Source organism: Sceloporus undulatus, chromosome 4 (genome assembly GCF_019175285.1).
Source record: "Sceloporus undulatus isolate JIND9_A2432 ecotype Alabama chromosome 4, SceUnd_v1.1, whole genome shotgun sequence".
In the NCBI taxonomy this organism is placed as follows: domain Eukaryota; kingdom Metazoa; phylum Chordata; class Lepidosauria; order Squamata; family Phrynosomatidae; genus Sceloporus; species Sceloporus undulatus.
In genome coordinates this window covers 110,275,431-110,287,220 of record NC_056525.1, presented here as the reverse complement: position 1 = coordinate 110,287,220, position 11,790 = coordinate 110,275,431, and the positions used below count along the sequence as shown (strand labels likewise).

General features: G+C 36.3%; 1 protein-coding gene across 1 annotated transcript; it reads right to left on the bottom strand.

The window, feature by feature from the left end:
- Window positions 1-6: 6 nt before the first annotated feature.
- LOC121929806 (metal-response element-binding transcription factor 2) lies at window positions 7-4,901 on the bottom strand. The gene is made up of 6 exons (XM_042465722.1): window positions 4,281-4,901; window positions 3,825-3,925; window positions 3,575-3,723; window positions 1,574-1,669; window positions 944-1,012; window positions 7-546 (listed from the first exon to the last, which is right to left on the bottom strand). The coding sequence occupies exons 1-6, from the start codon at window positions 4,354-4,356 to the stop codon at window positions 411-413; spliced, it is 627 nt and encodes a 208-aa protein (XP_042321656.1). The 5' UTR covers window positions 4,357-4,901; the 3' UTR covers window positions 7-410.
- Window positions 4,902-11,790: the final 6,889 nt, after the last annotated feature.

Genomic DNA, 11,790 nt, shown 5'->3' with positions numbered 1-11,790 from the left:
AAAAAGCAGCAGTACTATAACACACTCTTTGGTTATAGGGTAAATTTTATTTCACATTAAAGATAGAGAGAGCACTCAACACAAACTAAATTATAGAGTATCAGACCTGTTTTTTCTAACATGCAGTTCAACAGATTAAGATGCAACAAAAATGCACTAATGTAGCATAATTTTCAAATATGAATATGAACATTAGGTCATGACACATGCTATAGGGCACACCCACAACTTGCCACTGTTGACTATAGAACTCAAACTTGTTTGCCTTCTATAGCCAACAGTGTGCATGTACAAATCTTTGGATTTCAATACTAATGTTGCTGATTAAACTTTTTTTTAAAAAAAATCATTTACGAATACAGTAGTTTGACTTTCTAGATGAGAGAATACACATGACCAATATGAACATATCAACCACTTACTTCACCAGGGTGGAGTCGGTCCCAGTTTTCATTAATATAGGTCATGAGTTCAAGCTCTGAATCAAAATATTTCTTTTTGTGAATAACACTTAGGTTGTAAAGGCATAGATGTGCTATATCTACCCTAAAATTCAAAAGTTTCAATGAAAAAAATTAGCATCTTTTAACATTTTAGAAGTATGAACACAATCTGTCTAGAAGACAAACAGAGCTAGGACTCTTTAGAAACCAGATAGTACAATGTACTGAATTAAGAAATTGCTAAGAATTTCATAGCCTTGTTAGTCTATTATTTTGGCCACTTTGAGAAAACGAGAGATAAAATATCTACAATCTGAGACTGGCAAGGAAGGGAAAAATAACTGAAACAATACTGTTCAGACTTACACATGGGCCACTTGTGTTTTGTTTACAAAAAACAATTGAATGGCAAAACTTTATTGTGCAGACAATAGACAGCCATGGAAATATATATAGTGCCATAGTCAACTTTTTTCAATGCACTCTTAAGTTGTACTTACCATTGCAAGGGTAAACGTTTGAGGTATTCTGGTCCAGAACTACAAACTGAACAAACAAATGTATAAAACCTTTAAAAAAAGAGAACATATTTAATATTGTGACTATGTTCATCATCACCAAAGGACTAATTTTGCAAGATGCCTAGAACCTAAAAAACCACAGAAATCAGCATAAGCTTACATACTAAGTATATCAATGAATATACTTCTCGGCCTTTTGGCTAAGATCAAATGTAGTGAGAATAAGGACTAATGTTAATTACCAACTTGGACATAAATGGCAGCCAAACCTCAACCTTTTGCTCTACAGCTTTATGAACTAAATTTTTGTTATTATAACATGCTGTTTATTCTTTATGCTTTTCATATTTCAGGAGCAAGATGCAATTGCTAAACTAACAGCAACAACAAGGTAAATTTGTTTGGAAACTTATAACCTATTTTCTGTGAAACACTGACATTCAAAGTAAATTACAAATAAAAAATAAACAACATGATGTAACAGTAGTAAAAAAACCTCAAAATATCAGAACTATACACAGCATAAAGATAGAATTTCACTAAAGCCAGAAATAGTTGGCATTCTCCCCAAAGGATAAACCCCTCACACATACACAGAATACATCTTACCTGTCACCGTAAAGCATTGGCTTTTGGAGGCACTGCACACAAGCCTCATGAAACCACTGTTTACATTTGCAGCACTGTAACATCTTTAAATACCAACTTCATTAAGAGAAAGAAAAAAGAAAGAAAGAATTGAATTGAAATGTAACAAGTTGTTCCCTACAGTATAATGTATAGTATAAAAATGTCATTTTGATTGTTGTTTTACAACACACTAAAAAACTTTTTCACCATGCATTCTCTACAGATTACAGGCTACACTTTGCTCAATCTAAGTTTTCTTTCTCCTCCACCCGCTGCAGTCTCCATTGTGGTGCCAAATTTGCTCCAAAGGTTTCCCCCAGTTCTCCAGAACTGATTATGGAGAAAGGAGAAGCACATTGGGGCTGCAGAAGGAAAGGAGATTGTCAGTTTCTGTTTAACAGCCAAAAAGCCACCATTTAGTTCAACACGTTATCACATAAAAACATTTCTTTCAAATACAGAGACAGGGAAGCCATCACATAACATGGCATCCTGATCTGTTAACTGTTGGAGTATTAGCATACTTGCTTGTTTTGTAGATCTATGTTTGGTTTCCATGAGAAGGGGGGGTGTCTTCTAGAAGGAACACTGATGTATATCTCTATGGTCATTCAATGTTGCTTGTGAAGAAGTCACTTCCTATACCTCTCCCTTTTCTAGGGGTCAATAAAGTTTATTACCCTTTGTTCTCTGTCCTCTTCCTCTTTCTGCTCTCACCAAGGATGGAAGCAAAAGCCAGGTTGCGCTGCTAAAGATGTTTTTCTTCTTATTTGCACAAGTGAGCTCTAGGGACTCTTCTACCAAGTATAGTTTTCTCTACTAGTTAGTTATTTTATAGAACCTAGATGTAGCAATAAAGTAAGTTTCTTTTTACCTAACAATATATCCTGCTTATTTACCAGAAGCTCAGATCTAGGGTTTTTTTAAAATCAAATACCTGTGGAGTGCACGCTTGTTGCTGTTGATGCTGCTAAACTGATTTAACCACAAATAACCAAAAACCATAATCAATTTTCTAACATTAATTTACAAAGGAAAACAAGTTGTGTACATAACTAGGCTTAGGAAAATGATGACCACATGTAGGGTTCAAATATGTTTCTTTCATTAATCTAAATAAATGGTCTTCATGTTTATCCCACACTCATCCTTTTAGTTATTGCTGCATCAGCATACAGAATTTATCTATTATTTTTTTTACTGTTTGTAGCTTCCTTCAGAATGTTGTCTAATAATTGTTTAATGGTTTAAGCAACGGATTATACTTTCCCAGAATTCTTTGTAACAAGACAAATAATATACTGCACCCCTGACAACTATCTAGGTTCAAGATTTGAGATCCACTCCTAGAAACGTACCCTGATTTCTAGCTGCGTTTTTGCCACCTGTGTTTTTGGGATTTTGTTATGTTTATTGTTATTGAGAGAACAGGCTTTGGTGTGTAAAATTTAACTCACTCTAGATTTTTGAGTTTTATGGTCCTCAATTTTCCCCATGTGTGAGAATCTTTTGAAATGTCTATTCTAATTGGACTGTATATGGTTTTATTATACTGCAAAGAACTTGGGGCAGTATTACTGTGCCAGGTGGTTAACAGAAGTCATGGCAGCATATACTGCCCAAGACCCTGCATAAAATTTTATATTTCCAGTGCAACTGAACATGTGGTCCAATCCAAACATGCTTACTTGAAATTAAGTTTCACTGTACTCAATGAAGCTTGCTCCCAGGTAACTGTCTACAGGAATAAATATCCTATTTTCTTGCAGGTTTACAGACTTCAAAAACTGAAGAACAGAAAATGTAATGAATGCCTGATCTTGCAGTTGTGATGTTGCTGTTCTGCAGTGGCACAATATGGTTGGAAAACGTGTCTCATAAATAAATATACATATTTCAGAAATATAACATTCATATGCATTACACAATATATGGGGGAAAAGTGAAAGTATCTTTCCACAAGAGTCTCTATATGCTTACTCTCCAGGACCTCCACAGTAGCAGTAACACTGTTGGGCATTGGTTTTATGGCCTGCATCCCATTCAAGGTCGGCTACATTGTAAGGCAATGTTTGCTTCATGACTTGCAGTGCTTTGGCATTTGGTCCTTTCTTAAGTGCGCCCCCTCTCTGGAATAAAACAGATTGAAGCAGCAAATACTACTATCTAATGCCAGATAAAAGTAAAGTCTTACTTTCAGCTGTATTAACTTCATCATGTTTTTCCCTACCTTTGTTGTTGTTGCAAAGACACACTGCCGGCACAGCCATTTATCGTCTGAATCTATCACACTAGAATCAATATTTGGTGTGTGACACAGCTGATGATAACCTGAGTTCAGGAGAAAAATATCTTTTTAATTTTGTGAAGGGATGCCAACACAATAACTCTTAATCCAAGTCCTACCACTATGTGTCAATACTGAACCACCAACTTATCTTTCAGTTGATCTTATAAATTAAAATTAAGTTATTAATACCAAAAAGTACTCACTGAATCAATGGAATTTACATAAGTGTTGATTTAAATCCACTCATTTGAGTATATTAGATACATTATGCATCTTGTGATGGTCCAGTTTAAGTTATACTTAAATATATTGTTACAAATATTTCTAAACCAAGGGTTAATCATGAAATGTTGGTCCAACTTTTAAAAGTTCTGCACTCTACAAGATTTACATTACCTTGGCCACACTTATCACAAATAACTATTTCATTGGGTGCTTCTGAATATTCTTCCTGGCATATTGTACAGACCATTTCCCCACTTTCAGTAGCTCCTAAAAAAAGAGTGCATTGCTTTACTTTAAAAAAAATACAAAGCCTGTTTTTTTCCTTCCAAAGTGACAGCAGAACACATACATATGACTATTAAACTTGCTGTGATCAGGAAACATCTCTCATTGCAAATGCATCTCTCACTACAAAGGCATTTGTGGATATGTAGTAGGAGAAACAAGGTGAAACACTGAGGCATTAGGATCCAGCAGATATATCACATAGCACAGTGCTTCTTAAGCTAGGAGATGTGGGAAGATGGCATTTTTCAGCAGTGTACCAGGGACCAGTGCCATATTTTGGTCCAATGGGTATACTTGTTGTTTTCTTGCCAAGAAGCTCTCCAAGGATTGGCAGATGGTTAAGGGACCAGGACCTGCCCAAAGACCACCACTGAGAAGCACTGTTCTAGTAGAAGGGCAAGGTGTAGAAATAGTTTCTCAGAGCTTGAGATAAGCAGCGTATAAAATGTGGGCAGAAGAAAGACTTTGGAGCCAATACTGATTCCTGTCCATGTCATGAAAAAGGAGTTTTAATAAGTGGGTTTTTGTGGGTTTTTCAGGCTATGTGGCCATGTGCCAGAAAAGTTTCTTCCTGACGTTTCGCCAGCATCTGTGGCTGGCATCTTCATGTGTATTGTTCTGTGCTGATGCAAATCACTCCTGCATTCCTAGGCTCACACAGTATATATGCACCCAATTTTTCCAGGCTAAGCATTCTCTGAAGATGCCAGCCACAGATGCTGGCAAAACATCAGGAAGAAACTTTTCTGGAACATGGCCACGTAGCCCGAAAAACCCACAAAAAACTATGGATGCCGGCCATGAAAGCCTTCGAGTTTTAAATGTTTTCAACCCAGCACACCTGCAATTATCAAAGTCCTGACTTTCTTCGCAATCGGTACATCAGTGGCCAGCTCTTTCTCATCTCTTTTTCTTGCAGTTGAGTTTAGCTGTTCTCCTAAACCTCATTGTCAGGAACTGGATAATTTTCAAGGGGTAGAAGGAACTGGGTTTACAAGAAAATTTCCCTTTTTCACATGAAAAGCAGCTTAAAAAAAGCCACATACCTACTATAAGAGTTCCTCATCACTATTTAATCATATATTAATGCACAAGGTTTTTTTAATAGCCTTAGTTTCAACTGAAGAAAAGCCCCACAGCATCCGACAAAACAAAGCAAAAGAACTTACATGGTCTTGTAATCCTTTAATGCCTCCAAAAACATCTGATATCTTTCAGAGTTTTGGTGTGTCTGCCAACTGTAACTATTAAGAGTGGTTTAACCTACAAGACTTTGAGTATATCTCCTAAGTACTAAGAACCCACTCGTGCAGTTCAAGATATATAGACACACCGTTGTATTTAGATTTCCAATATATTAGACAGGATATGTTCTGTCTAGAATACCTACTGACTGATAAAACAGAATGGCAATGTGACTCTTGAAGGAGAGAAGAACTTGACATTTTTGGTTCTTTGATGTCCTAACAATACAGAATGAAAATATAGAATGAAATTATATTAAAATATCTGTTTGAAATGCTGAGTATATCATTTGTCTTTTACTAACAGTAAAACATTTTGGTGCTTTGGTAACATGTATCTGACAGAACAATCAGGTTCAAAAAGAAATTCTGACTTTTTGGCCTAGGAGAATGAATTTTCAGAAGGATTCTGGGGTCTGGGCATAATTAAACACGACAAGGCTGTAAGAGAATAACTCCTAACATGTAGTATCTTCATTAAATTAGCTGCCAAAATTTGTTGACTTCTAAAAACGCAGCAGAGAGTGACAAGGTAGTTAAATAATATACACTAGAAGCTTGTAACTACAGATTTTAGTTTTCCTCTTCCAAATATGCCCTTTAGGAATATTTAAATAAATTTTATCTGCAATCTTACCTAGTTTTAATAGCTAACGGTTCCTTTTTAAAAAAAAATTATAATAATGTAATTAATAATCTAGTCAAACATAGCTATAACAATACTGGTTTGTGATTTTACTGAGTAAAATACTGTCTCTCTTTGCTCTCAGTCCATTATTTTACATGTCCATTTGTATGTATTTTAAAAGTATTTTCGCAGTAACTTCCAAATTTCTACCTCTTTCCTAAGTTAAACAGCAGTTGGGACAAGTAATAAGAACAATAACTCTCTGAAGTATTGACTGTCAGACCATTTTTTTGCACCAGATTTGATCCAAAACCACACTGCGGAATAATCCTGTTTGAGACTGCTTTAACTGCCCTGGCTCACGTGCTAGGGGAATTCTAGGAACTGCCAGTTTTGTGAGACATTTTGCCTTCTCTCTCAGAGAGCACTTGTGCCACCACAAACTACAGTTCCCAGGATTCCTTCGCATTGAGCCACGGGCAGGTTAAGCAGTCTCAAACTGGATTATTTCTTGCCATTTGTTTTGGACCTCACTTAAAAAAACACTATTATAATCATGGAGATGTTTGAAGCTAAAAGGATTTCATTGTCCAGATCCTAACTACTCTTAGAGTAAATACTACTGAATCCATCTGGAGTTACCCTTCCAAAGAAACTGATCGTAGGAAATACTTGTTTCTCAGTTTTCATAGTTCTATGCAAAAGGAGGAAACCACGGGGTTGCATGTAGAAATAATTGAGTTTGATGCACACTTAACTGCCATGGCTCCATACTATATCATCTGGGATTCGTAGGTTTGTGAGGCCACCAACACTCTTTTGGCAGAGAAGGCTAAATACCCTGTAAAAACTACATATCCCAGAATTCCACAGGATGGAGCAGCTGCAGCACATAAGTGATTTCAAACAGTGTAGAGGCGCACCCCAGGCATCTCATAAATTGGAATGTACTTTAAGAAAAAACAACATTACTACTGTATGCTTGAAGTTATATACTACAATTTTTGAGAAATATGGGAATTTGGCTACCAAGTCATATGATGAACTCACAGAAAATTTTCTGCATCTCTTTCCATAATGCATTATATACCTTATCTATCTCCTCACACTGCTCATTTCTAACTTTCACAAAAAGCACAGCAGTCTAATAACACCACTCTTTGGTTTAGGGTAAATTTTATTTCACATTAAGATTAGAGAGAGCACTCAACACAAACTAAATTATAGATATCAGACCTGTTTTTTCTCCACATGCAGTTCAAAACAGATTAAGATGCAACAAAAAGCACTAATGTAGCATAATTTTCAAATAGAATATGAACCATTAGGTCATGACACATGCTATAGGGCACCACCACAACTTGCTACCTGTTGACTATAGACTCAAACTTGTTTTGCCTTCTATAGCCAACGTGTGGCATGTACAAATCTTTGGATTTCAATACTAATGTTTGCTGATTGAAACTTTTTTTTTTTTAAAAAAAATTATTCATTTTACGACATAGTTTGACTTTCTAGATGAGCGATACACATGACCCACTATGAACATATCAACACTTACTTCACCAGGTGGAGTCGTGGTCCCCAGTTTTCATTAATTAGGTCCTGAGTTCAAGCTCTGAATCAAACTATTTCTTTTTTGTGAATAACACTTATGTTGTAAGAGCATAGATGTGTATATCTACCCTAAAATTCAAAAGTTTCAATGAAAAAAAATCTAGCATTCTTTTAACATTTTCGAAGTATGAACACCATCTGCCTAGCAGACAAACAGAGCTAGGACTCTTAGAACACAGATAGTACAATGTACTGAATTAAGAAATTGCTAAGAATTTCATAGCCTTGTTAGTCTATTATTTTGGCCACTTTGAGAAAACGAGGAGATAAAAATATCTACCAATCTGAGGAACTGGCAAGGGAAGGGAAACATAACTGGAAATAATACTGTTCAGACTTACACCTGGCCCACTTGTGTTTTGTTTACAAAAAACAATTTGAGATGGCAAAACTTTTATTGTGCAGAAAATAGCAAGCCATGGAATATTATAGTGCCATAGTCAACTTTTTTCAATGCACTCTTAATTGTACTTACCATTGCAAGCGGTAAACGTTTGAGGTATTCTGGTCCAGAACTACAAACTGAACAAAACAAATGTAATAAAACCTTTAAAAAAAGAGAACATATTTAATATTGTGACTATGTCATTCATCATCCACCACAAGGACTAATTTTGCAAGATGCCTATGAACCTAAAAACCACAGAAATCAGCCGCATTAAGCTTTACAACTAAGTATACTCAATGACCTATACTTCTCAGCCTTTGGCTAAGATCCAAATGTAGTGAGAATACGGACTAATGTTTAATTACCACAACTTGGACATAAATGGCAGCCAAACCTCACACCTTTTGCCTCTACCGCTTTATGAACTAAATTTTGTTATTATAACATGCTGTTTTCTTTTATTGCTCTTTCATATTTTCAGGAGCACAGATGCAATTGCTAAACCTAACACGCACACAACAAGGTAAATTTGTTTGGAACACACTTATAACCTATATTTCTGTGTAAACACTGACATTCAAAGTAAAATTACAAATAAAAAATACAACAACATGATGTAACCAGTAGTAAAAAACCTCAAAAAATATCAGAACTATTACACACAGCATAAAGATAGAATTCACTAAAAGGCCAGAAATAGTTGGCTTCTCCCCAAAGGATAAACCCCTCACCACATACACAGAATACATCTTACGTGTCACCGTAAACGCATTGGCTTTTGGAAGGCACTGCCACACAAGCCTCATCAGCTGAAACCACTGTTTTACATTTTGCAGCGCATGTAACATCTTTAAATACCAAACTTCATTAAGAGAAAGAAAAAAAGAAACGAATTGAATTGAAAATGTAACAAGTTGTTCCCTACAGTATAATGTATAGTATAAAAATGTCATTTTTGTTGTTGTTTTACAACACACTAAAAAACTTTTTACCCCATGTTCTCTACAGATTACAGGCTACACTTTGCTTCAATCTAAGTTTTTCTTTCTCCTCCACCGCGCTGCAGTCTCCATTGTGGTGCCAAATTTGCTTCCAAAGGTTTCCCTCAGTTCTCCAGAACTGCTTATGGAGAAAGGAGAAGAAGACATTGGGGGCCTGCCAGAAGGAAAGGAGATTGTCATGTTTCTGTTTAAACAGCCACCAAACAGCCACCCATTTTAGTTCAACACGTTTATCACATAAAAACATTTTCTTTCACTACAGAGACAGGGAAGCCATCACACTACATGGCATCCTGATCTGTTAAACTGTTGGAGTATAGCATACTGCTTGTGTTTTGTAGATCTAGTGTTTGGTTTCCATGAGAAGGGGGGGGTGTTCTTCTAGAAGGAACACTGATTGTCTCTCTCTATGGTCATCACATGTTGCTTGTGAAAGAGGTCACTTCCTATTACCTCTCCCTTTTCTAGGGGTCAATAAGTTTATTACCCTTTGTCTCTCTGTCCTCTTCCTCTTTCGCTCTCACCAAGGATGGAGCAAAGCCAGGTTGCGCTGCTAAAGATGTTTTTCTTCTTATTTGCACAAGTGAGCTCAGGGACTCTTTACCAAGTATAGTTTTCTCTACTAGTTAGTTTATTTATAGAACCTAGATGTAGCATAAAAGTAGTTTCTTTTACCTAACATATATCCTGCTTATTTACCCCAAAGCTCCGATCTGGGGTTTTTTTTAAAATCAAATACCTGTGGAGTGCACGCTTGTTGCTGTTGATGTGCTAAACTGATTTAAACACAAATACCCAAAAACCATAATCAATTTCTAACATTAATTTACAAAGGAAAAAAAGTTGTTTCATAACTAGGCTTAGGAAAATGTGTCACATTGTGGGTTTCAAATAGTTTCTTTCATTAATCTAAATAAATGGTCTTCATGTTTATCCCACACTCATCCTTTTAGTTATTGCTGCATCAGCATACAGAATTTATCTATTATTTTTTTACTGTTTGTAGCTTCCTTCAGAATGTTGTCTAATATGTTTATGGTTTAAGCAACGATTATACTTTCCAGAATTCTTTGTAACAAGACAAATAATACACTGCACCCCTGACAAACTATCTGGTTCACAGATTTGAGCATCCACCTCTAGAAACGTACTGAGGGATACATGACAGAGAAGAGTCAAAGATAAAACCAAGACTGGGTTTTAAAATACAGAGTGGCTATTTTTAGTCAAGAAATGCATGTAAGTGTACATTTTACTTACCAAAGGAGGTGGCTCAGACATTTTCTGAATCATTTTTCTGGTGTATGGGCCAGGTGGGCGACCCACAGATTTTTTCTTTCCCTTTCTTTCAACACCATTAGTAATTTCCCTAAAGGAAAGGTCAGAATTCAGTTTTTTTAATGACAAACTAATGACCTATATTCGGTTTTTATAACTTCTTTTTTTAATGCTTCATCAGTTGTGCTGAATTTATTTACCCTCCTAAATTTATATTTATTCTACCTTCTTTCCTATTAGAAGCTGACTCTAAAAGCCACTGTAATTTGTTCATATTTTAGCATAGGCATGGGAATCGTGTGGCCTGTCAGATGTTGAACTGCAGTTTCCAGCATTCCAGCATTCCTCGCCACGGGTTATGCTGAACAGAACTGCTTAGAGTTGAAATCCAATAGCATCTGGAATGCTGCAAGATTTCCAACCTTGCTCTGGAAAGACCCATAAAAGGAAGCCACTACATAAAATGTGTATCAGCCCAAGAGAAACACACAGGCCACTCATGTTCAAGAAACAGCAGAAAAGGCTTTGCCCACTGCCCCACCCTATGCAAGCAGTAGAAAAGCTGAGTATGTTGACTGTAGTAGTTTCTTGTCCTACTGTGAGGACAAGATCTTGCTATGTGGTTATTGAACAGCACCATACATAATGGAAAGCAACCATACTGAGGTGCGGGATCAACCAATTATGTGGGCTGTATAGTGTGGGGTAGTAGCTGGAAAGAGGTGTTACTCCAACTTGCAATCTGGCAATGAATGCATAAAGTTCCCTATTTCAGCAATTGCCCAACTCCCACTGGAGCCCAGTATGACACAGCAGTCACTGCTTGGCATATCTAACAATCACATGGAGAAATTTCTCAGATGACAGATGGAGAAAGGAAAGGTGTGCTGCTTAAGCTCACCTTCTATGAACACAATGACAAATATCAAGCAATATCTGTATGTTTTCTGAGAAGAATATTCAAACATAAAACAAATCCTTTTCAGATGCTAGATTATTCTTACTTCTGATCAAGCGCAGGTTTAGAAGATTTTCTGCCCTTAATTTTGAACTCATGTGAAGTTCCTTCAGGCTCTTTCTCGGTCTTAAAAGCAGCATTGGGTGGGCATGGTGGAACACGAATTCTCAAGCCAAACAAATGTTTTTTCTTCTTTATCTCTTTCCCAGACATAAACCTAAAGTGATAATTAAAGAACATAAGGACATGCTGAAAGATATACACAGAAACCTACTACTA

What these genes read in the sequence shown, in the direction of transcription:
- LOC121929806 (XM_042465722.1), bottom strand. Translation starts at nt 4,356, where the DNA reads ATGGTCTGTACAATATGCCAGGAAGAATATTCAGAAGCACCCAATGAA. An exon ending in TTGTGATAAGTGTGGCCAAG is followed by an intron (nt 3,926 to 4,280) that starts GTAATGTAAATC and finishes TCCTGAACTCAG; the next exon opens with GTTATCATCAGCTGTGTCAC. An exon ending in TACTGTGGAGGTCCTGGAGA is followed by an intron (nt 1,670 to 3,574) that starts GTAAGCATATAG and finishes CTCTTAATGAAG; the next exon opens with TTGGTATTTAAAGATGTTAC.